Source organism: Nanorana parkeri, unplaced genomic scaffold (genome assembly GCF_000935625.1).
Source record: "Nanorana parkeri isolate BGI_ZX_2015 unplaced genomic scaffold, ASM93562v1 scaffold240, whole genome shotgun sequence".
NCBI classification, from domain to species: Eukaryota; Metazoa; Chordata; class Amphibia; order Anura; family Dicroglossidae; genus Nanorana; species Nanorana parkeri.
In genome coordinates, this window is record NW_017306508.1 from 574,078 (window position 1) to 601,097 (window position 27,020).

The 27,020-nt window shown below is 42.0% G+C and overlaps 1 protein-coding gene across 1 annotated transcript in view; it reads right to left on the bottom strand.

The window, feature by feature from the left end:
* Nucleotides 1-27,020, bottom strand: part of DNAH14 (dynein axonemal heavy chain 14) — a 188,228-nt gene that overhangs the window by 99,323 nt on the left and 61,885 nt on the right. The window contains 11 exon segments of the mRNA XM_018556494.1: nucleotides 5,889-5,968; nucleotides 8,505-8,691; nucleotides 10,407-10,475; nucleotides 12,032-12,177; nucleotides 14,038-14,091; nucleotides 14,186-14,417; nucleotides 17,695-17,945; nucleotides 20,119-20,206; nucleotides 22,334-22,408; nucleotides 22,498-22,616; nucleotides 25,048-25,152. Coding sequence (XP_018411996.1) covers nucleotides 5,889-5,968; nucleotides 8,505-8,691; nucleotides 10,407-10,475; nucleotides 12,032-12,177; nucleotides 14,038-14,091; nucleotides 14,186-14,417; nucleotides 17,695-17,945; nucleotides 20,119-20,206; nucleotides 22,334-22,408; nucleotides 22,498-22,616; nucleotides 25,048-25,152 — 1,406 coding nt within the window.

A 27,020-nucleotide genomic window follows, 5' to 3' on the forward strand; every position in this document is an offset into this window, starting at 1 on the left:
ATCTCCGGCAGCAGTTAAAACATACACTGGGTGCAGGCTGCAGTGTGCTCCTCACTGCTCAAATCAATCTCCAAAAGATCAGCCGCACGAAAACCAGTGTATGTGAAATCCAAAATTTACTGAAGTATATCCAAAAGCAAAAATCCAAAATGAAATCCAAAGTACGATATGCAACATGTACACCACCATGAGTCTCTCCTACACCAGCGCCTTTCACATGTTTCACCACCTGGGCTTAATCATAGAGGTGAAGCCCTTTCTTTTACGTGCACAATATATGTGTGTGAAACACCGTCCTGTTCCACCGGTGCAGTAATTATTATCATGATTCCAACACTCTTGAACAATCATTAAATGGTTCTTCTCTTCAATCTCTTTATTGAGACCAAAGCCAAAAAACTTGTAATAAGCTAGTGGTAAACTACAAGTAGTTGTAGTCTCCCACTAGCTTATTACAAGTCTTTTGGCTTTGGTCTCAATGAAGAGATCTATGATTAATCCCAGGTGGTGAAAAGTGTGAGTGACGTTGGTGTGGGAGAGACTCATGGTGGTGAAAATGTTGCATATCGTACTTTGGATTTCATTTTGGATTTTGCTTTTGGATTTACTTCAATACATTTTGGATTACACTTAAGCTGGTTTTCGTGCGGCTAATCTTATTGGAGAATGTATATCTTATGTTGACAGTCTTTAAAGTGACTCTGTTAATGGGTATAAAGCACAAGCATCTTGAGGTGGACATACTGTATCTAAAGTAGCTTTTATTCACATCTTCTATGGCCAAATGCCAGATGTTCTGAAATGCCAAAGCTGTATGTAGTTTAGATGTATTCCTAAATGCACAGAATATTGCTGGATATTAGGTTCTTATAGGTATATTAAGCACCAGGGATTGTTAATCCAGGGAATATGCGATTGCCTTATGGGGTCAGGAAGGAATTTTTTCCCCCTGTTGGAGCAAATTGAACCATGCTTTATAGGGTTTTTTTTGCCTTCCTCAGGATCAACAATAGGCAACTATGGGCATAGCGTTCCGTTTAGGCTTTTCTTTTTTTTTAAAAAATCTCTATAGGTTGAACTCAATGGACATGTGTCTTTTTTCAACCTGACTGACAATGTAACTATGTAAAGCTCTGGCAGTTCCTTTTAGCATTTGAGCTTGTCCACTCCCTTCCATCCCCACACACATTCCTTTTGGCCAAGGAAGCAGCCGATCATAGTTATTGGCCAATAGGAACAGAGTAATTTTAAGCACGGAGATTGAAAGAAAGATTTTAATACAGGAGTTTCTCCAGTGGTCAGTTAACAAATATCCTTATTTTAGTGTTTATAAAGACTTACCCAGGACCGTCTTTAACGCAGGGCAAAGAGGGCACTTGCCCCGGGCCCAATAAAGGTTGTGGGGGCCCGAAGCATCTGCCCCTTGAGCCCGCAGAAAATTGCCGATCGGATCGCATAATACGTTATGGCAGCGGCCGCATACGGCAATGCCATAACGTATTGTCCTATGCGATCTGGACGATCGCATCCTAAAGGTAGCTCCTCCCCCAGGCCCCCGCCCGCATAGCATGATATGTCAAGGGCTTCCCTGGAGGACGTGAGGCTGTGCGGATGGGTGCCTCACTCACGTCCAATTACCCCTATGTAGTTTTACATAGAATAGGATAATTAATGATAATAAACAGTGATGGGGAAACCCAAAATCTTATAGTTGTTACCAGAGGCTCTCATGAGGACAACTATCTTAGAGGGATTTTACCCTCACTTTTAGAAAGATTGCCTCTCACTTCCTGCTGTGTTTGCGATACAGAAGGTAAAGGAACATTTTTGCAGTGGTGACTCAGACAGAAAAATAAAAAAAATCAAGATCACAATTTATTTTTAGTTTATCCCAAACTAAAAATGTTTTGGTTTTAGATAAATTTTAAAAATCTCAGAAAGCTCCAGGCATTAGGGATATGTCACAACAGTTATCATTCTAAACTTTCCTTAGGTTTCTGGGTTTAAACTGGATAATAAATGTTGTATAGTACATTATATAAATTGTGTACATTTGTATTCAGATTGTATGGTTACTGTTTTACTTACAATAAAAGTTTACAATTATATGTGAAAAACACATTTGCGGACAATTACAACAAAAAATTCTATAACATTAGAACAACTATATTTGCTTAAAATCTGAACTCTTTTTAGCCATTAAATATATGTATTTTAATATTTTTTTTATTTATATTTTGCAGCCTGTGACTGGACAATGTAAGGAGAAGCAGCACAGTGATGGGCTCATCTCTGCCACTCTGCTTTCTTTTCCTACCAGCATGCTTCTTGTCAGCACTGAACTGATTGGCTCCTTATACTGCTTCTTCCTCTCACGCTTCAGCCCTGCTGTACTTGGATTGTAAGGGGTTGATACCAGGTCAGATACAGGCCAATTATTTTAATGATGTATTATTGATTACAAAGCTGCATTCATTTGTATCCTTTATATCTGCCTTGAGTTTAGCTTTAAACTGTTGATCTTCCTCAATATAAATCACATATTTTTATATGTAACTGTGCATGGAAATACAGTAATGGAAACCTTGTGCTTATAAGACACCCCCCGACATGGACAGAGAGACCAGCACACAGCTATGTGGGACAGCTTAGACAGCCCCTCTCCCATATCGTGTCATACCATATTCCAGTCTCAGATGATCCTTATTTGTCCGGATTTTAAGGTTATTTTTAACCGGAGCAGTTTCCCCTCACATACATATTAATATTTCGCTATGCTGGCACATTTGTGGTTTATTGCAGTATCAGCTAAAGGCTTCAGTCTGAGTGCTAAAACCCAGATCACAAAGCAATAGCCTCGGTGGAACCTTTTTCTGCTGCTCATGCTTTTGATGGAATTAGCAGGTGTGCAGACCTTGAAGTTTCCCTCTCTGCCACAAGCTGATTATCCTATTAAAATTGATGATCACCATTAATTATTTTTAAGGGATCCTGCCCGGAAAGCTGTTATCTGTCACAGCCGAGGTGTCTATCCGATGCTGGAGGCTGCCACTGAGTGAGCACAGCTAATCGAGTCTTGGCTGTGCCAGATAACAGCCATTTTAAGGTTTCCCTTGAAGCAAGCCCCCTTGGGGCTGCCATTGAAAAAAGCCTTCTAGCTATTAGAAGACATTAAAAGTCTAGCATTCTGTAAAATGTTCGGGTGGACTGATGTTACCCTATCTTCTTCTTCTGTCTTTATTACAATGCCCGTTTTTCCCCAAAGGAATGCCCTTACTCATTTCATTGGTATTCCTCTAGTGACTTTTGGGTGTGTATCCGTTACCTACATTTCAAGGCTTTAGAAATTTCTCCCAATTCCGAGATTCCCATTAAATTCCGAATAAAGAAAATTTCCACTAACTTTAACTACATCATTATGTTTACTCTTTCCTTAAAGGATAAGTTCGCCGTTTGCAAAAATTAAAGAAATGCATAATTAATAATATATATATATATATATATATATATATATAAAAAAAAGCATTTCTTTAATATTTGCATTCAAGCATGGAAAGCATCGCAATTGTGATCACTCGATCACAGTTGCCAAGCCCAGGCTTCTGCACATTCTCTCCCAGGCAGAGCTCGTACTGAGGTACGGAGTTTCAGTTAGGAAAGATGGGGGAAGGACGGATGGACTTCAAACTGCATTAAATCACCTCATACGGTGTCCAGCCGTCCTTCCTCTAGGTAAATGCGGGAATATGGGCAGCTCTACCAATTATTCATTTTTGCAAAAGGTGAACTTATCCTTTAAGGACCACAAGCCTCCATTCTTTCTTATTTAATCTGAATGCAGATGAAAACCTAACCCTCACATACCTGGTTTAATATCCTTAATGAGTCCTATTCTGGAAAATGACACAGATGGAAGAACTGGGTTCCCCAATCACTACAGAAGACTGCATGGATATCTGGTCAGTGACAGCCAAAAATTCAGAGAATATGCTTGCATGCTCAATAGGCCTCAGACTCTATTTTGATTCATTTCTATTCCATTTCTTTCTCCTGTCTTTCTCTTTTTCTTTTCTCCCCTTCAAAGCTTCTGCTCTCCCTGGATGAAACTCCAAGGGCAGCATCGCATTGTGATATGGCAGCAGTGAGGCTGATAGCTGGAGTGCACACACAACAGAGCTGGCAGCAGCAACTGGGGTCAGCACAGACAGGGATCTGACAAACCCAGAAGTGTCTGCTTGCTACTAATCCTGTGCTGCTCAGAATTTGGAAAACTTTGGGAAAACCTGTATTCATTATGTTTTGTCATTACTTAAGATAATAAAGTAATATATTTGTTGTTTTTGTGCAACAAACAAGGATTTCCTTTTGGAATATCATGTTGCAAAAATTATTTTTTTCTATGCAATCCATAAGCAAAAAAGTAACAAAACTAAAGAAACTCAACTTGTCTAACTTAACTAGTGTTAGTTTTTTTTTTTAAATTAATTTTGCAGTAAATTAAAAAGTATACATTTTATTCTATAATGTGTCCTGTTTACCTGTTCTTAATGACACCAAAACTTTGATTAAGGTATAAAGTATTGCAGTTATTTACAGGTGAAGTTAAGACAATTTTTAAAAAATGTTGCCCATTTTTTAGGTCCATTGTCAATCGGCATTTGTTTGCTTCAAGCAAGTTTCTAATTCCCATACAAGTGTTTGGGAATACAAAACCTGCTTCAGGACCCATTCACACCACATCCAGATTGCCTCCAGGCTAGACTGTTTCGGGACCCAAAATGCATCCCAGTGTATCCATATGCTATTTCTGGAATCTGTTCCCACCAGCGCAGTCCGTTCCGGGCCAGACCAGAAAAATACTGCTCGTCCTATTTTGTCTGGTCTGGAATGCATCAAAATGCATAAAAAATGCATTAAAAATACATGGAACGCACCTGTAAGACCATTTTAAGCAAAAAAATGTAATTCCAATCTTGGCAAAAATGCAATGCACTATGTTCCAGATCTCGTCCAGATCTGGTCTGGAAAATGGTGTGAACCCAGCCTCAAGCAGGTCAGATGCAGGTTACAAGGAGGTCACTGGTCAAATGCACCTGTCAATGAATGTTGAGTGATCTCAGCAGTGTCTCAAACTGATGTCATTGACATATGCTCAAAGGCCATTGACAAAGGCCCAAAAAATTAATAAACAAACAAAACAAATAAAAATTGTAATTTTTTTTTTGAATATTAATGGTTACAAAAATGGGAATAAGAAAGTCAGCAGAAACATAATAGCTAAAGAGGTAAGGAGGGGATGCAGATCTGCATATGTATTAAACAGAAAAAATAGAATGTAACAATAATGTTGCTACATTGTATTCTGGCCTATGATAGAGAGTAAGTCTGACAAGTGTAGTCAGGAGATGGCTACGGAGTGGGGGGGGGGTGCACGGACAGCCGTGTGTATGCCCTGTCTACTTTAATGATGCAATGTATGCCCTGTCTACTTTAATGATATTTTTTGGATGTACATCACATGTCCAACTCCAGAACTGATTAAATAGTGAGGTCTGGCGACTTTGTTCAACGAAAGAATGATTTTCATCGATTTGGATTCTAAACAGAAGAACAGCAAAAGCCAACAGTTTCTCTCATTGCAAGTATAGATCTTTTTGCAGCTCTGCTTCACTCCCCCCTGACACATTTCTGTCTGTTGAAATATTCACAATGCTGGACTCCAATCTGTATCACAGTAGTAAAAGATAATGAAGTATGTATGTTTTGTAGACATTAGATTAAGCCAAGATGTATACTTAATGGTTATAAGCTATTAATTACACAAGAATGACAGGTCCAGTTCAAATAAAGCTCAATGTACAATGATTATATTTTGTTTCTATTCCCACCTGGTCTCCAAGTCGTGTTTTTTCTGACCGGCCACAACTAGAACTGTCTTGATGGCTCTCATCCCAAAATCATAGTGATTCTAGAAAACAAGACGTATGTTATTTGTATTTTTTAAATAACAGAGTACAAGTATTACGCATCTACCTAATATAAAGAAAGGAGTGATTTGTGTCTGCATATTGGCCTCCAGCATCAGACCTGCATTAATATATAATGTGTCCTACAGTCTCTGCGATTAACTAAGATCTGCTAACAGATGTGTATCACTCGGCTGTAGATCCTCAAATCATCTCTGAATTGGTGCTGACACTGTCCTTCCTTCTGGTGGGGGGCTACTTTTGTTCCCCACGCTCCCTGTGTGTGTCGTAAAGTAGTCACCGCTCCAAGCTCGCTCCCTTGATGTACTACAGTCACAGATTTAGTTTACTAATTTGTATTGAGATCGTAGTGCATCATGGGAGTGAGCTTGGAGCGGTGGCTACTATACAACACACACAGGGACCATGGGGAACAGAAGTAGCCACCCGCCGGCAGGAAAAACAGAGTCAGCACCAATTCAGACATGATTTGAGGATCTACAGTGATACACAGATAAGCTACATTTCTGCAAATAATTAAGGTACTTGAATGCATTTTTAAGATTTAACTCCTGAGTTTAGTGTCACTTTAAGGTGACTGACTTAATCGTGTGGAAAAAAATACAGGGGTTCCTGACACTCATTAGAACAGAGGAAGTCACTTAGATAAATGGTGAACCATCTTCATCATTACACGTAAAGTCCATTTAAATGTAACTATCAAGCTAGCTATACTATAACTACTAGCTATAGTATACCATGACTAGGAAAAAAAAAAATGAGAACCTATACAGAACTCTTGCATGCAGTTTAGCAACTTTTTGAAAATTTTCTGTGTGAGGAGGCTGTATTTTGCCTCTTCCCACTGAGAAAATCTTGCCTACATCATTCACAACAATGTCAGCCTTACTAAATAGTCAGAATTCCAAGATTAGAAGATTCTAAAAAACTGTTACTGGAGTCCCAGAATAACATGTGACAAGTGTGATCCAAGAGGCATGGTACACTAGTCCTTGTGGCTACAGCTTCCAAAGGGTTTAAATAGCACACACATTGATCACTTATACTCAGTGATGACACCCATATTTTACCTTCGTAAAGTGGCCTAGAGTCAGATAATTTTATTCTTTAAACAGTGAGCGACATGTCAGTTAAGAAGCGTATAGTAGGCATTCTACAAATGGTCTTTACTTAGGGCCACTTTGTCATCCATTACATAGTGCTCTATAACAGCAAGACACACCATATTAGTGGAGGAGCTAGCACAGAGCAGATATTCATGTTCCGAGACCTTGAGCCCTGATGACTCCATGAGGATAATCCAAGGCAGAAGTGAGTGGAAAATAACCTCATAGGCTTCTACAAAGCTATAAACAAAGAGGGTTCCTAGGCATTATCACACGTTTTACATTTAATTGATTGGGAATATTACACTTACAAATGAATACTATAAATCCAAAACTTTGATTTTAAAGGAGACTGTCACAGGTCGGCTCAGTAGATTGGGAGGTGAGCGAACACATACTGGTGTTTGCTCACCTCTCGATCCTGTCGCGGCTCTCTGCCATGACAGGGGAGGGGCTGGATTCCCCCCTCCCCGCTCCAATCTGCCAGCGCTGAATGGCGGAACGGACAAGGGAGGGGGCGGGTACAGCTGGCTCTGCCTCTAGATAGGCAGAGCCAGCTGTCAGTCACGCAGCTGGGCGGATCCCGGCATAATTGTCGGGATCCGCTTCAGCTGCGGCGCCTCAGTATACCGTGAGCAGCAGCTTGCGGTATACTGGGCGTCTCAGTATACCGCGAGCTATAGCTCGCGGTATACTGAGCCTAGGGTGACGGGAGGACGCTAGATTGTGTCCTCCCGTTACCCTGAGAACTATGGGGAAAAGCCTTAACCCCATAGTTCTCCTTTAAGGACAGGTCAGCTTTAACAAAGGTATGAAAGGAAGGTGTGTTTTGTCCATAGCACCCCAATTCCTCTTTCATCTTCACCCTAGGCTTATTTAAGGCTGATCTCCGGGAAAAAATTACCCTTGCAGTGTAGTACTGCAAGAGTCAAATGCTCATTCATCTGGGGAGAACAGAGCAGGCAATCTTATCCCTTGCTTCCCTGGTAGACAACACTCTCTCCTCCTCCAAGGCTCTTGGATGTGGGTGTGCCCTCCACATCCTTAAAATGCAGAACTGCTGGTCCGGCAGTGTATTTGATGACGTTTGAGTGTCAGAGACTGCTGGGGCAGTGAAGAGAAATGACTTCAGGGGACCGGCCGTGCAGCTGGAAGGAAGCCTCCAGGAGTGATAAATAAGGCAAGTATAGTTGTTTTTCTGCTCCCCCTAGACAAAATGAAAATTTGACCATTGCAGTATGGGGGAAGCCCAACTGCAAGCGTAATTTTCTGTCTCTTAGAGTTCCGATTTAAACATAAGTTCCACCATGGCTGCAGAAATCCTCTATAGGTCAATTGCCATTTATGCATTTTATGTCGGATGGACAAGTCTGACCATGTTTACAGAAAATAAACATGAGGAGGTACACACCTGCTGGGAAAGCTGCTTGCTGGCCAGCTGGTACAGATTCACTAGCTTCCCTGAGAGAGGTTTTGCTGCTTTGAAGCCCTCGGAAAAAAGCATAATCTCTGCGATGAGCTGGTAGTCTGGGACCATCATGGAGACAGGCCGGAAGAGAGATTTCAAGTTGTCTGGAAGCTCCACTCTGCCTTTATATCTGAAAAAAAAGGATGGAGCGTTCCATAAGAAGGGGTCTGAAGGACAACCTAGTTTATTTGTTCACAGCAATAAACACCAAACAGTTGCTTCAAACCAATATTTTTTTTACAGTTTTAAGATATATATGTGAACATGAGGAACCTAATATACATAATTTTATCAAGTAGTGTTGAAGCCCAACTCCAGCTAGAACATACTACATTTTTTGTAGAGTGGAGGGGGGGAGGGGGAGTTCCTGTGCCTTTAAGGAGGTTGGGCTTCCTCCTGACAAACCTGCACCCAATTTGAAATCTTCTCCCCCCATGTGCTCCAAGATGGAGACTCTCATAGTTTAGAGTTAGGACCGCACTATAAGAGGTGCCTTGGGGCGGCTGTCCGGCTTTCACATTTTCTGCAGAAGACGTGTATCCAAACCTCTGTTATTGACCTTAGTGGTGAGACAAGTTTTTTTACATGCTGACTTGTGAGTGTGCCATGATGCCTTTCTACTGCTTATTGGGGAAGTATCCCCTTATTCCCTGTCAGGATAGAAAGTGATGGTGATGAATCTCTCTGATCGAGGTACAGATAAAAGCACATTTTAGTGCAGCAAGGAAGGGTTAGAGCATCTGAAGGTACAGAGTTAGAATGTCTGGAGAGTTAGAGCCTCAAGGTGGGTCCATGACACCCTGCATTCACAGTATCTTCTAAGTCTTGCAGGTTAAATGACCAAGTTGAATAACCCTGGGAGTCATTTTACCCGGAAGACTCAGGAAATCTTTTAGAGAGTAGAGGTACTGTGGGGACAGCAACATAATGGAGGTGAGTATTGCAGCCAAAGCTGCTGTTTGTCATTTATCCCTCTGGGGAACATTAAGAAGAAATACCTGGAGTTGGGCTTTAAGACATAGACAAGACCAGGCAATACTGTGTGTAGACATCCTGCTGCACCTGAAATACAGATAAGGGCTTGGGGCATATCCATATGTAGACTGCTGCATAATTATATTAACGCTGCTGTGCAATTTTACTCCAGACCGAACAGCGTTGTCACCCTTCTGAAGGACACTAAAAATTAACAGATGTACTGACAGGATAAGACCATACGGTACTACTTGGAAAAATCATATAAACAATAAATGCCGTGTTGATATGGTTGACAGACTGCATCAGATATGTGATTTTTAAAAATGTTTTCTTGCTTGACCATAGTTCTGCTTTAACGCAACACAAAATGCAACCACTGAAAACTTATAGCAACCAAATGTGTCCTACAGTTAGCTCTGTACAAGATAATTTTTGGTTGGCTGCTGTACTTGCTGAATGAGTCTTCAAGGTCTTCAATACAGAATAAAACTTGAAATGTACTGTATAAAACTCTGCACATAAAATCAGCCTCTACTGAGAACTTCTGTACATTCCAATACATAATCCCACTGGGAAGGAACTGATCATCTTAAAATAGTACCAGGTTCCACCACCCCATAGAGGCACTCTATGTACTATGCACACCATTCTATTAAAAACACACCAGCCACAAGCCCTGTTTTGATTCAGACATGTGATATGAATGGGGAAGCCAATTAGGTAGCCAAAAAGAAAAATACTTCTCATTATCTGGGGAGGGTAGTCCCACTACTCGTTAATTCTGAATGTTCTACCTATATGTATAATTTATCGGGAGGAACAGTTGCTATTCCCTGTGTCAGGAAATGGTGTCGGCTTTGCACCTACCCCGGATTCATAGTGATGAAAATTCCACACGACATATTCAGACGGATCTCTCTTCCTTCAAACACAAACCTACCGAAAATACAAGAACTTTTTAATCCACAGAAATAGAAGTACAGGGATTCATCACTAATTCATTGCTCAAGCGTAAGACTTCTATACAAAATATTTAAGTCCATTTATGAGGGAAAATTCGGTCATTAACTTCACAACTAAGATTAATGTTAGCAGGGAGGACACCAATCAAATGTTGTTTTCCGTGTTGCAGTGTTTTTTTTCTGGTGAAAAAAACAGATTGAGTTTGACTATTTGATTACTATTCAATTGACTTCAGAGGGGATCAGAAATAATGGTTTAAATAATCATAGTGAAACTAAACATTGTTCTATATGGGGTGTGGAATTCCTATCTCCCTATGCCCAGGACATGCAGTTCCAGGCGCTGGGTGGGTAGTTGTTTTCTACATTTCGTCCTGCTTTGGGCAAGCAGAGCTAAATGTTCAGCGTGGAAGCCGCCACTTGTTTTGTACAAGTGATCCCGGTGATGTCGCTGAGATCACGTATATGCAGCCTGCTGGTCTGCTATTCTCCATGTGGGGGGCGGGGGGAGAGTTGGAGGGTAGGGGGGCGCATTGAGGAACCTGGCCTTGGGGCAGAGAGAGCAAATCCAGCCCTGCTCACCACCACAAGACTTAGGGTCAGGTGAGTGTATTTTCTTTATTTGCACCCAAGCAATTAACCCTTGCAGTGCAGGGACAGCCCCACTGCAAGGGTTTATTTTTAAATTTCCTCTTTCTTAAAATGGAGCACAGGTTCACTTTCACGGTTGTAACTGAATAGACTTGGTTGACAAAAGTATCTCCCTCTAAAGTCTAACACACTTAAAATAATTTATGACGCATTCCTAACGTTTGCAGCACATTACTGCCACTAGATGGAGATGAGGAACACAGGAAATGGTCTTTCCGGGGTCTCTCCATACACCTGTCTTCTATATTTGCAATGCGCTGTGCAAACGTAATTCGCAGCTCATTACTGCCACTATATGGATGTAAGGAGTACAGGAAATGCTCTTTCTGGGGTCTCTCCTCCCACTTATCCTCTTTAAATTTGTTTATAGGTAAAGCCTTCTACAAAGGCTCAGTCCCTCCACCAACCACACCTGGGAGGTTTTCATCTATAAACACATTGGGTGCTATGGGTAAGGTGCCCAATGTATGAGATTGGATCCCTGCAGCCTTGACAGGAGAAAATGTCCCAACCTCCTGTCCCTGCAGCAAAATACTGATTGAGCCGTCAATGTTGCTGATTTGGCAAGGATAATCTATAGCGTTAAGCAGGTTTAAATCCACTTGCCAGAGAAGCTATACCCAATGTACAGAAACGTATGCACTGTAAATATCTGCTATACTATATAAACCTTTTTTCTACAGTATGTACATTAGCTTTCTTTTATATCCCTTAGAATTTAAAGGATAAGTATCACTGGTGGTAAATACTCCTAGCTTCACCTAAGCCGTCAAGTCATTAATCAATATTTACACTAGATGCAGGGGTATCTAATATATTCAGTTTTTATAAACCCTTTAATTCAGGTCTGTGACAAAGTACTATGTATGGATTGCTAACCTTATGGCTTGACTGTCCTTTGCCATTTTGATGGCATGAACCTGTGAGGCAATCACGGACAGAACCTCCACGTCAATACGGTTAAACTCATCAAAACAACACCAGGATCCAGACTGAGCCATTCCTGAGAAGAATTTTCCCATCATCTAGTACAGAGTATACAGAGTATAAGTAAATATTAGCTATTCAGCTATATTAATATGTATATTACAACATTTAAAGAAAAGGGCTTTGCAAATTTTAAACACTTAGCTTATTCATCAGATAAAAATGTCTCAGCCTAAAACTACAAACTGCAGTAAATTATGAAAGTAAAGCTAAATAAACTCCAGAAGGTTAAAGTGGCAAATGGCAAATTGATCTCCCACCCGACTGATGGTGTCTACATAATTCCAGGATGTATATAGCTCTGTAGAGGCAGCGGTATGGGACCAGTGGAGACACTTCTTTTTCTCTCAGGTTATTAACCACTAACACTAATTATATTTGTAAATGTCTGTAAAAGGGTCATTCTTTCTGACCACCAATGTAAAAGGGCTCTACACTGACCACCAATGTAAGAGGGCCCTTCTCCCACTTACCACCAATGTAAGAGGGAACTTTTCCACTGAAAGGGGCACTACCCTGGCTACCAAAGTAAGGGGTCTTTCTCACACACTGACCACCAATATAAGAAGGCCCCTCTCAAACTAGGCTACTACGAGGCTACTAAATTTAAACATGTTCACATTGGAGGTGAGGAGATTAAGGGGGGATATGATTTCCATGTACAAAATGTTCAATGGTGACAGCAACATTAGCGATAAACTGTTTAAAATTAACTCCATTAAAAAAACTAGAGCCCATCACCTAAAATTGGTGGAAAAGAAGTTCCAGCACAAGGGGCGAAGGGGGTTCTTCACAGTTAGAGCGGTCAAGGTCTGGAACTCACTGCCACAGGCGGTGATTTCAGCAAAGAATGTGGAATTGTTCAAGAAACTTTTGGCCGATTTCTTAAGGGACCGTAATATACAGGGGTACAAGTAGTACTCCTAGGAATGAGATCCTATAGGTTGGACTTGATGGACTAATGTCTTTATTCAACCTCAAATACTATGTAACTATGTAAATATGTAAACTGACCACCAATTTAAGGGAGCCCTGAAGGGGGGACTATTCATGTATGGGGGATCATGTTCCCACTGATCACCAACATAAAGAGGCCCTTTTCCCACTGACCACCAACTAAAGGGGGTCCTTCTCATCTGACTATCAATGTACGAGTGCTCTTCTCCATTGACCACCAATGTAAGAGAGCCTTACAATAATCACCAATGAGGGGGGAGATGTTACAGTTTTCACCATCTGTGTGTCTTTTCTTGCTATTGTTATTTTTATTGAAAATGATTGTCATATAGAGCTGAGGGGTGTTAAAAACAATCCCCTTTGGGCATCACATATGCTAGGTACACCACATTCTTTATTATTTTATTTTTAAGTATAGTTGAAACTTACAGTATCACTCAAATGTATCCTAAGCTGTAGATATAATTATTTTAAGCAGGTGTTCCCTTGGACCTAAAAATTATTTAAAGGCTTCCCGCAAAGTATTAAGTTGAAAAAGACTGCACTAGACTGCTTGATTTGAACCCTTGCAATTCAAGCCTTCCCACCCCCAGCCCTTGTATCCGACAATGCATATGGCCCCTGTGACCAATTAAAAAAAAAAAAAAAGGCTTGACATGTTGAAAAACATCTAGTCAGTAGAACATTCACTTAGAGGCCCATTAATAATCATATACATATTTGCACTGTAAGCCTAATGGGCAATTTAATTTATTGTCAAGGTGTTTTCAAACCTTGTAAAATTACCAACACTAACCCTTTCCTGGACTTGGTTAGCTCCACCATTGTACTCTCCTTCATTACATGTTCTTAAAGGGAAACTAAAATGGTTCTGGGGTATTAAAGTAATTACCATTGCCTTTGAACTGTCAAGCTATTCAGGTTGGCTTTAATCAACGTACCTTGTAGTCCAGGCCTTCGGAACAATTAAACACCACACACTGCTTGCCTAAAGCCTGTTTAGAAATACAATAATATATTAATAATGAGTATTCCTTGTCGGCAGGAAGACTTACAAAGAAATGTTGCCTGTTTCATAGAGTGACTTACTTTGGCCAGATCCTTGACGGTTTCTGTTTTTCCGGTCCCAGCTGGCCCTGCTGGGGATCCCCCAAGATGTAAGTCCAGAGCTCCGGTTAGTGTCAACCAACATCGGTCGGTAAGAGGTGTTATAACAAGACGGGAAGAGCAGCCCAAGTACTCATAACCATAGATAAAGGAGGCACTGCCCTGCACTACATAGCATGAGCTATTCTGGTCATTCCACTCATAGCGCAGCTGCCTGAAATCAAACAGAGGTTATAGCAAGTGATATGTATCAAAACATATAGAAATCCTTACTGGGGTTTAGTCTTTCTCCAGTATGCTCCCACCTCTGTTAAATGTCCTCACTGCCCTATGTTCTGCCCTGCATATCATAAAGCAGATACAAAAGGCCTTCATACAAAAAATTAGGCAGATTTAAAAGAGCCCCGTTTAATTCAGTTCTATATTCATTATAAATCTGTAAAAAGTACCTTTAAATTGTGCCTTAATCTGTCTCCTGTTATACCTACACAGCAGGATTCAGACTTGACAAGGAAGGGGCAGTACTGTGAGCCAAACGTCCATGAACCCATCGCACTCCTGACTGCTAGTTCCATAAGAATCGGTACTGTGAGCCGCTCAACCTCTACTGCAGGGCACAGTGCTGTCAGTCTAACACTGAAAGATTGCTTACAAGAGAAGCGAACTCAGGGATGACATCATAAGTGAACTTCTGTCAATCAGCAGGCTGAGGCGGCTCAGTGACCAAGCTGTATTAATTACTAGCAGTGGAGAAAAGTCAGGTAACTAACTAGGTTGTGTTGTCTGGCAAGGGTGTCTGGATGGTTGTGAAGAATTACACATTTTTTTGGCAGGTAAAAAAATTCACATAATAGTACAATACAAAAGTACCCCAGCACACTTACCAGCTAGTCTGCAAACAAAAGGTCTGTACTACTTTAAAGCCCCAATCCATGCACAAAAAAGCTACACTTGCAGTGGCCCTTGCAATGCAAGGTTTAAATGCTCATTATGTCTAGGGGTAGAGGATCAATGTGCATTTTGTATCTTATTTCTCATTTCAGCAGGCTTTCTTGGCACTGCGAGACCTCTCCTCTGAAGTCTCTCAGCTAAGTCACTCCAGCCAGTGGCTGCACACTGACTTCATTAAGAATAGTGCAGGATGAGTAGTCCTGCACTATATGTGAGGATGGGAAGGGCCCCCCCACAACCCAGAGTGTCAGAGAGAAGAGGAGAGTGCTGGAGCCTGCACTAGAAGGATGAATAAAGTAAGTGTTACACCTTTTTCCTCTACCCCTAGACTTAATGAGCATGTTCCCCTTACAGTGTGGATGGCCCCCATCGCAATTGTAGTTTTGTTTGCAATCCCAGAGTTCAGATTTAACAATTTGCATTAAGAACAGACAGAGGTTTTTATTGCATTAATTCGAAAATATATGTAAAACCACATTGCTGTGTCACAACCCTCCATAAAGAGCTGTTCCTAACTCCAGCTTACTAAAGCTCCCACCTTGGGACAAATATAGCAATGAATAAATTAAGGTATGGCTGCATGGCAGGCCATCCCGACTTAAGGGCTAGTTCCCACCAGCAGCCACACTTAACCGCATGACTGCTAGCGTGCATGTGTCTAGACAGTGACAATATGTTTGATCGAGCCACATTGCACTGGTTTTTTTGTACCATGTCTCACTATGGTGCACTTAAAAAAAGTACTGCATGCTGTCCTGTGCCCACCCGTGACAAGGCAGACTGCCTTGTCTTGGGTTGGGCTGCACTGGGGAAAATGGCAACACAACCTGAATGCATTGGATTTGAACAGTCCCTTAAGGTGCAAAAACACACCAGGAGCCCAGCATAACTCAATGGCAGCTGAAGACCCCTAGTGTATATCTGCATAAATACAAGCAAAATAGAAATGGCAACCAATTAGTTAATTTTATACGTAACATAAGGTGCACATGGACAGGATGATATACATATACACTATATTACCAAAAGTATTGGGACACCCCTCCAAAGCATTGGATTCCGGTGTTCTGTGAAATGTCCTTGCTACTAAATATTCCACGGTCAACTGTTAGTGGTATTATAACAAAGTGGAAACAACTGGGAACAACAGCAACTCAGCCACGAAGTGGTAGGCCACATAAAATGACAGAGCATTGTGAGTGCATGCTGAAGCGAACAGTGCGCAGAAGTCGCCAACTGTCTGCAGAATCAATAGCTACAGACCTCCAAACTTCATGTGGCCTTCAGATTGGCACAACAACAGTGCGTAGAGAGCTTCATGGAATGGGTTTCCATGGCCGAGCAGCTGCATCCAAGCCTTACATCACCAAGTGCAATGCGCAGCGTCGGATGCAGTGGTGTAAAGCACGCTGCCACTGGACTCTAAAGAAGTGGAGACGTGTTCTCTGGAGTGACTAATCAAGCTTCCCTGTGTGGCAATCCGATGGACGTGTCTGGGTTTGCGGTTGCCAAGAGAACGGTACTTGCCTGACTGCATTGTACCAAGTGTAAAGTTTGGTGGAGGGGGGATTATGGTGTGGGGTTGTGTTTCAGGGGTTGGGCTTGGCCCCTCAGTTCCAGTGAAGGGAACTCTTAAGGCATCAGCATACCAAGACATTTTGGACAATTGCATGCTCCCACCTTTGTGGGAACAGTTTGGGGATGGCCCCTTCCTGTTCCAAATTGACTGCGCACCAGTGCACAAAGCAAGGTCCATAAAGACATGGGTGAGCGAGTTTGGGGTGGAGGAACTTGACTGGCCTGCACAGAGTCCTGACCTCAACCCGACAGAACACCTTTGGGATGAATTAGAGTGGAGACTGCGAGCCCGGCCTTCTCCTCCAACATCAGTACCTGACCTCACAAATGCACTTCTGGAAGAATGGTCAAACATTCCCATAGACACACTCCTAAACCTTGTGGACAGCCTTCCCAGAAGAGTTGAAGCTGTTATAGCAGCAAAGGGCGGGCCAACTCAATATTGAACACTACAGACTAAGACTGGGGTGCCATTAAAGTTCATGTGCGTGTAAAGGTGTCCCAATACGTTTGGTAATATAGGGTATATACTGCAACTATGTAATTGTGTCATTGCTTGGAGTTAAGCTTTCATCTGCAACATTTACATTGATGATCATCACATCGATGGGCAGCCTGTCCTTGATCACAAAGGTCTTAAAGTGTGATTTCACAGCCCTATAAATTGATTTTATTAATGTGTAAAGCACTGACCATTTTCCCAGAAGATTTTATAGAGAATTCTGAACCATTCACATCCACCCCCACTTACAGTGTAATGCCCACAACACAACCATACACTTTGACCAGATTGGGAAGAAGCCAATTAATCTACCTGTATGTCTCTGAATTACTGGAGGAAACTGATGGATACACAGGGAGAACATAAAAACTCCACACAGTCCTTAGTAGAACACAAATCCAGGCCAAGAGTGCTAACCACTTATCCATGCTGCTGACCAACCAAGGTCTAGTTAACATACCTTGTCCATTCAAAGTCTTCTGGGAAGAACACTCTGTTCTTTATCAGTTCAGTCAGAACATCTCTACAATGTACGTAGATGGTCAATAAGGCTTCCAGAGTGGTTTTCTGGTGAGGGAGGGGAATATCCAGAGCCATTTCAGCCAGTTCACCAAGCTGATTTATTAGATTAGACAGGACGATCTTTAGCTCCTTCTCTGGCTCCGGGGCAGAAAAACTTCTCATACAATCCTTACTGAACATTATTTGGCTCTAAAATAAGAAAAAATTTAGCCTTAGCAAAAACACTATATAATGGGCGAATTTACTAAAACTGGAGCAAACAGAATCTGGAGCAGTTGTGCATAGTAATCAATCTATCTTTAGCATGTTCTGTTAAGACCTCGTTCACATGGGGACACATGCCACATTCTGCGATTCCTGTGTCAAGAAGTTATGGATTCCTACAGCAGATACAAACACTGTACCCCTTGAAGTTAATGACAGGATGACAGCAGCAATCTTCATATAATCATGCACGATTACATGCGGACCATGTTTGATTATATGCTGGCAGATGCAGCTGCTATCACCTTCTCATGTACTTGAATGGGTACAGTGGCTGCATCTGAATGTGGACTTCTGGCATTCCTGCCAGAACAATCCAATCTTGTATCATGTCAAACTGTATACAGTTGAAACCATTTTTTACATTTTGAATAGAGTAAGGCAAGGTTATAACTAGGGATGCACCGATATATCGGCCACCGAAACATATCGGCCGAAAATGGCACTTTTGGCTAAATGCCGAAAGTGCAATTTTTGTGCCGATACATCGCGCATCCCTGCTTTCTTTCCTCCCCGCTGGGCGCTGCTCTGTGTGCCAGCGGGGAGGAGGGAAAGTGTGACAGCCGGCCGAGCGCTGCATGAGGAGGGCGCTGTGAGAGGCCGGCATCTCTCCTCCCACAGCGCTCAGCCTCCTTTCACAGTCCGGTAGAGCGGTGTGTGGGCGGAGACTGCCCGCACTGTCACAGGAGGCCGAGCTCTCCTCCCTGCACCGCTCGCTCAGCCTCCTGTGACAGCTGTCAGGAAGGAGAGCGGTAATCAGTGATCGCTGAGTGTAGATAATTGAGGCCATGGTCTGGTTACTATATCCTCAATTATGAATGAATGGGACGTGATCTACATCACTTCCTGTTCATTCATAGTTGTAGTTACAGTAAACACACAATGTTCTCAAGTTATGAATGAACAGGAACACTCATAGAGGATTCCTGTTCATTGATAACAGGGGACACAGAAAAATAGATGAAGGACTCTGTGTTCTCAATCTCTTTTTCTATTTTAAAAGGGAAATATCAGGGGTCTGTTTAGACCCCTAATATTTCCCAGAAGCCCCTAAAAGTAAAGTAAAAAATAAAAATATTTAATAAAAAATGAATTTAAAAATAAAAAAAATTAAAAGTTTATAAATTACAATATTTATAATTTTTTAAACAATTAAAATAAAAAACATTTTTGGTTTCGGCCTGACAATTTTTTTATTTCGGTTTCGTTTGGTTTTGAAATTTCCATTTCGGTGCACCTCAAGTTATAACCCATGTCAGCTTTTTTTTGCCATCTGTATCCCACTGGGGGAGATTACCCTTCACTTCGTGTCTAATAGCCACAACAGTAAGTAAAAGAAAATCCCTACAAAATGAGGGAAGACCCTGTCAGTGAGCAGGGTCACTAGAACTAGTGTTCCCATTGGAAGATTTCCCATCTATTCCTGTTCTGATGACAACCTAAAATTTGGGATTTTCTTTTACTTTCACTGATCATGGTCACCAGGAGAAATAGAGTGAACCTCCCTAACGGGGACACAGACAACAATAGAAACCTGACAGATGTTCTAATCCCTCTCCACTTTAGAGGGTAACTGAAATGATAAAGTACTGCACCCCTTACGTGCCCCCTCACACTTTAGGACAAATTGATGTATTTATCAAATCAGGCCCTTCAGGTCCCGTGGTCAGCCCTCAGCATACAAGTGTGTGGAGGATCTCATTGCTATCTATCTATCTATCTATCTATCTATCTATCTATCTATCTATCTATCTATCAGCAATTATGACCAAGGACCACAGAGAAGTGATAGTAGTTTATTGTGTGATAGCTTATTGTAATATTTCCTATACAGCTTTGCCATCCCAAAGGACGTACTTCAACCTGTCACGGAGGTCTGTCAGTTTTCTTACTAAACAGCTGTGAGAACAAGCTACCTGGGGGTTTAGTTGAAGAACGCAACCCTAGCAAAGGTTCTGCACATTCTTAGTAACGCTCCTATGCCTTTAAATACAAACCCTATAGGCAATGCTATTCATTGATTTAAAACTGTTTTGTTTTTGTTACTCCTGTCTAAAAAATAACATCATGGGCAACAGTTCATGTTAACTGTACCTACCACAACAAGGACAACCTGCCCTGGGTGGTTGAGCATCCATTCCTTAAAGACAGACCTTCCCCAATCCTGTACTCCAGCCCTGACCAGTCTGCAAGAAAACAGGACTGTAATGATTAGTAATAAAAACAGGTATCACTGGTAATTTTGTATGATGTATAAGTTCTCAGATTTAGATGAAGAAATTTGCAGAAGAAAAATCATTGGCAGTGTCGATCTTCTGTTCCCCCACAATGCTAATTGGTTCCCCCCGCTGACCCTTATGTCACTACTTTAGCCGGCTATTTCTATTAAACCGACTGGCTTTAAGCGATGCAAGAGGCAGTAAAGATAAATATTAATTTTCTTCTTCTTTACAGGCACATGTTGTATGGGCACTTTCAGTTTGGAGGCAGGTTGAGGCATCACATCTAATACAATATATTGGACACGAGGATGCCAAGGGATATTCCATGGCCGGAGCAGAGTAGGAGAAAGGTTGCAGGCAACAGCCAGCCGGGTCTGAGGTTTGGATCATTTCTGCCAGGACTTCTTCTTTAAAGTAAGCTAGCAGCGCACCTCAAAAAACCTGCAACATACGTGTTGCAGTGCACCGTAGTGCAGCTGCATTACCATCTTCTGTAAATATACAGTATGTTGGGGCTCTATTCCAAATGAATGACAGTGTAATGCAATGGGTATATGAGCTGAACATTCTGTAACATATAGGTGAGAAGCTAGCCTGAAAAACCAGTGCAGCAAGTGGCTCTATTCCCGGCAGGAGAACAGTGCAACCATTGAAAATCTTACAGGAGGACAACAGCCCCAGCACTGCTGTACAGAACAGACAGATAGAGAAGATCTCCTTCCAGTCTGATCCGCCATCGTCTCTCTGGATCCTGAAGATCTCTCACAGCAGCTGGGAGATGTCCTGTAAGAAGGAGAACGCACAATACACCCAATGTGAAAGCTGAACCCTCCTTAGTACCCCACATTGTTAGAGAGGATGTGTATATAGACTGAATATGTTCTCCTCGCATACCTGCTGCCGCACGCAGACCCCTTGTACACTACTCATGTAAATATTTCTGCTCTTTTCTGTCTCTGATTTTTCAATGTTGAACCAAAATAAACACGATTTTATGAAAAAAAAAAAAGACAACCTTGGCTGTGATTGGTTATCCTGGCATGTTTCCTATAATGTCTTTTAAGACCTTTACATACTTTATGATGTGAATATATGGATTCAGGCAATTCAAAATACATATGTGGCTTCTTTATTTATTTAAAATAGGCATATCAGGATTCATTAGGAAGGACTTAACTTGCGCGTTTTACACTAACATGCACTTAGTTACAGCATGTTAGCGAGAAACGCATATGATAAGTCCTTCCTGATGTATCCTGATATGCCTATTTTGAATGAATAGAGAAGCTGCATTTTTATCTGTTTATCCGCATTATACTTACCAGAGGCAAACTAAACACCCGCCACTTAAGCAGATAAAGGTGGACCGGCCTGGAGCAGCACTGCCTCTGGACTGTTTAATACTTTACTGGGGGGCTGATATCTATAGAAGAACTCCAGGCATTTTAAAATGTTTCCTTGCAGTTGGGCTACCCCCATAAAGCAAGTGCTTGTTTTTCTCTAGGGGATGGAATAAAGCAGATATATGAACCTGATCCTTGGTCCCATAGCGGTGCGCACTCACCTCTCTGCAAACACCGCTTCGGCAGTGAGATGTCCTTCCGCGTACTCACATCTAATGCAAGTCAATGGACCTGCATTAGAGGTGATGACGTTAGCAGTCCTTAGACGGCCGGAGCCCAGGGGAGAAGATGATGCACAGACCGGTCTAGCAGCCAGGCAGGGCCGAGGATGGGGTTAGTATTTCTTCCTTTATTTTTAGTCCCTAGACAAAACACTTAACCCTTGTAGTATGGGGGAAGCCTCAATACAAGGGTTAACTTGTCTAGTAGCCCAGCAGGACCGCAGATAAGGCAAGTATATCTGCCTTATTCCATCCCCTAAAGAAAAACAAGCACTTAACCCTTACAGTGCAGGGGGCAGCCTTACTGCAATGGAAAGTTTTTACAATTCCCAGATTTCTTCTTTAAAAAAAAAAAAAGGCTCCTAAAAGTAAATGTAAAATAACGATCCACGATTCTGGACAGGCATCTGCTGGGGCATTATGGAAAATGTCTGATAATCGCTCTTAAAAAATAGGTCAACACTCACTTTTTTACCACATCAAACATGCTGGTCTCCAGGTTCCCCAGCCATTGCTCCACCGGGCCCCTGACTCGAACATTCCTATGCAAAGCATAAATACAATGTTATTTAGACTGTGTCTGTTACACTGCGTTCCTGGTAATGACAAAGACTAATGAAAACACATGTACTTAGGCATGCAGATTTTCTCTCCTTCCGCAGATATAATCATCTCCACCTCAGGGGGGCTCTTTACGGGGTATTTAATGTCCAGGTGCCGGATGTTCTCAAAACACTTCACCAGGTGAGGCTACATGGCAGAAAATTAGGTTTTAACTATTCTCTTCAAGACTGAAAAAATTGCTTTAGATACACTTTTTTTTTTTTTATATATTCTTTATTTCTCATTTTTTCAATAAGAAACAATAAGAAGCACGAAGAGGCAGTTGTGGGACAACAGACATACAGACATAACAGCATCAGAAGTCAATGTAGCTAATTGCCAAATCGGCCTTGCGAGCAGGCAATGTTTAACCAAGAACCTATAGACAGTGAGCTGTATACAAAAATTACCAGGTTGTGGCTTCCGGAGTGGAGAAAAAAGAAAAAAGAAAGGGAGGAGAAGAAAAAAAAAAGGGAGGGAGGGGAGGCAGGAGAAGGTGGGGATTAGAAAAGAAAGTCAAAGAGGAAGGAGGGAGTGTACCCTTGGTCCGCTAACGCAAGTGGGCAGCTAGAGTGAGGATCATATGAGCCTTCAGGTGGCCTCGGAAAACAATCATTCCCAGCTCGCTCTCGAATTTATCAGGGTGATGTAATCAGACAAATCAATAAAACAATATGACTCTCCTAACAATAAGTTTCTATACAGGATTGCGATGGATCCAGGTGGCCCAGATGGAGTAGTATTTAGCGTACCTGTCCTTACTTGTGGCCAGCCATTCCTCGGAAACCTGGATGCCCAATACCTGTCCGCTCCACTCCTCCACTGTGGGAACTGATGTTTTCTTCCAGTAGCGGGGGATCAAGCGTTTGGCCGCATTGAGGAGATGAGGAAGAAGGCTGGATTTGTATCTAGTCACAGTGTTAGGCACGGAGTGAAGCAGAAAGGGGGCCGGTGTGAAAGGCATCTCAATGTCTAGGAGTGTTTTAGTTTTGGCCTGAAGCCTTTGCCAAAAGGGTTGAATTTTAGGGCAATCCCACCATATGTGTAGGTGAGTGCCTATCATCCCACAGTTGCGCCAGCAAAGTGGGGACACCAAAGGGTAGATACGGTGCAGGTCATGGGGGACGCGGTACCACCGGGTGAGTAGCTTATAATTTGTTTCTTGGACTTTGGAGTCCACGGAGGAGGAATGAGTATATTTAAGGATATTGGCCGATTCCGTGAACCGTACCCCCATGTCCCTCTCCCACTCAGCCAGGTAGTAAAGTGACCCAGGGGAGTCTTGCTGCAGTATAGCAGGGAGACCCAGGGGAGTCTTGCGCTTATATAGCAGGGAGAGGGACCTGGGGGGTGGTCCCGAGTCGTTACACAATCCCTCGAATGGAGTGAGAGAGTCAAGAGGCCGCATCCGGGACCCCAGTGCATGGACAAAGTGCGATAATCTCCGCGAGAGACAGCCGCGTGGTCCCATGCAAGAATTTAGAAAGGCTCACTTGTCCATCTCCAGCCCAGCAGCCTAGGTAGGCTAGGTTTTCCCCGTGGGAACCATAGGAATCCCCCCACTGGGGCTAAGGGGGATATACCCGGTGGAAGATGCTTTAGATACACTTTAAGCTCAATCATGAATGGTTTCTTTACAGCAGAACTCCAGCCACAAATAACAACAATGAATAGTTCATGAAAAGATAAAATAACAAAATCAGCTTTGCTGCAATATTCAGGCACCAGTCAAGAAATTATCCATGTAGCGCTTGTTTTTTTGTTCCTAGATGTCCTCGGTCTGATAGACAAATTCATTCAACCCCCTTCCTCTGAGCTCAGGTTGGATCTGATAGCCAAATTCATTCAACCCCCTTCCTCTGAGCTCAGGTTGGATCTGATAGCCAAATTCATTCAACCCCCTTCCTCTGAGCTCAGGTTGTCCTGGACCCGCCTGCACCCTGTGACTGGAAAGTGAAAGAGTCCATAACAGAAGTCACCAGCACTCAAGGATACGTGCAAGAAGTATAGGCACTTTTTTATTGAATTGTCACATGCATCATACAGCCGACGTTTCAGGGCCACCTTCTTCTGGGAAACTTATAGACTATTGCCCAGAAGAAGGGATCCTGTGTGGCCCCAAAACGTCAGCTGTATGACGCATGTGACAACCCAATAAAAAGTGCCTATACTTCTTGCATGTATCCTCAAGTGCTGGTGACTTCTGTTATGAACTGTATCCGACACGGCGCCATCCGTGTTGTCACTTCAAGCACCAATCTCCCGTTAAGGTCTAAATGCTGTATGGAGTGCGGGTGACGTCTTGATATTTGGACAGTGAAAGAGATGCAGCAGAGTGAATGAGCTCATCTCTGTCAGTTCGTTTTCTCTATCAGCATGCTTCTTGTCTATACATGAATTGACTGGCGTCTTGTCGTGCTGCTTCTTCCTTTCACACTCTAGTCCTGCTGTACTTATATCAACCTAGAGTTCAGCTTTAAAATAATTAAATGGCTGTTCAGTGTGACATGTAAGGACTTTTTCATTTTATGTGCTGCAGGAAAAGAAAGTGTGGTGTGCTAGATTGCTGGTTGTTTACCTGGACCACATTGGGATTCCTGCTTTCTGCCAAGATGGCCAGAAGGTCGTCATTGCTGAGAAAGTAGAATCTTGGGAAAACTCTCCGCTTAATTTCTAGAAAGTCCTAAAAAAAAGAACTTGCAGGTCACAAACCACCAACTGAACATGGTGAGCAACGTCGAGGGCAAGGGGACTGATGGACACCTCCTGTGCAACCCAATCCAGGACCCCCGCACCTCCATGCTGCCAGCTTTCCAACTAAACTCCTTTAGAAAGACAGAAGTTTTGCAGTTAATAGTAATAATTAAATTGTGTTGATTGGTATGATTAAGTGTAATGTAGTGGCACAAGAAGAAGTAACGGACCATTTGTTGTGCCATATGGAAGGAAATATTATGCAGCTCAGCAAAGATGCTTTTATTTTTTAACTGTTTACATTAAAACGTTAAAGCCCAACTCCAGTCTCACCACAGAAGTGATTTTGGGTTGTGGAATTGACTTGCATTAAATGTGTAGCCTGTGGTGTTCCTCTACATACTTTGTGCTCCACACAGACAAAGCGTACGTTTGCATTGCAGCCCGTGATCACTGAGGTACTTCTGGGCCGGATGGTGTCCAGCACTATCCAATCCTTTCTACAGCAGCCCGGGCCTGAAGGACATGCCACCTGAGTTCTGTCATGCAGGAAATGGTATTACATGAAGCTTTTGGAGTTCCTAGAGATAGTGTAGGGAGGGCTGACTGCAGGCATGTGGACAGACTGCTCAATTGAATGTCATATCCAAGTTTAAAAAGATTAAAAAGAACTATTGAAATGACATGAACATTTTAAAGCTTAGATCACATGGAAGTGATTGGGTTTATATCAGAACATGAGTTCTGACCTGACCTACAGACTTTCATTGAGAAGCACAGTCACGGTGCATCATTACTAAGCAGGAAGCTAAGTCTGCAACAAGCAAATATGTTTTCCTCCATGTACATATATAGTTACAAATTATAACATGTTTTTAAAGCATTAACATCCTTCCCTTATTTACATTAAATCCCAACTACTGGCACAATTCTCCAAGATTAACCACTTGAAGACCGGGGTGTTACACCCCCCATCCTGGCCAGGCCATTTTTCAGTCATGCAACGCTGTACTGAAACTAATTTTGTACAATTTTTTGGGGACACATAGAGCTTTCTTTTGTTGGTATTTAATCACCACTGCGGTTTTTATTTTTTACTATATAACAAAAAAAGTACCCTAAATTTTGTAAAAACAAAACTGTTTCCCTATGAAATTATATGAAACATTTATTATCATCCCAATTTTTTGGTAAAATATTAAAGATGGGGTCACGTCGGGCAAATAGACACCAAACATTTCAAGCCTTAAAATTGAGCACACCCGCGAAATCGCAGATTGGGGACCTCTTGGGGTGGGGGTCATTTAACACTTGGGGGCAAGGGGCTAGGCCTGACATAAAGCTTTAGGCTAATCACATTCATATGCATATTTGAAATATATACAAAGGCTATAGTTTCCCTTTAAGGTCTACTACCTATATTCACAATGATCACAGATATTAAATATAGAATCCTGTGATCATTTAGGCAAAGCAAGCTGTGCAAACCTCACGCTCTGAGCTGACTAAAGCCCAGTACAATTACAGAACTCTTACTTAGTACAGAATCAGCATACATTAGACAAGATAAGCAAAGTACAAGGGATGGTTTAATATCTTATATAGGGTATATACTGCCATGAAGAAAAAGACACAAGTTTTTGTTATCAAAGCACCTTGTAAGCATTTTAATTAAGTCATGGTTAGTAAAACTTTGACGATTTTAAAGGGAAAAACTATCAGGAGACGAATACCACTGCTAAGCCCTTCCTGAAAATGCTGGTTGCCCAGCTGTCATGCCGAAACCTCTTTGCTGATTTTTCTGCAGAAAAGGAGTTTGGATTTCTTGCATACCTGATGCAAAAAGTATTGCCAGTC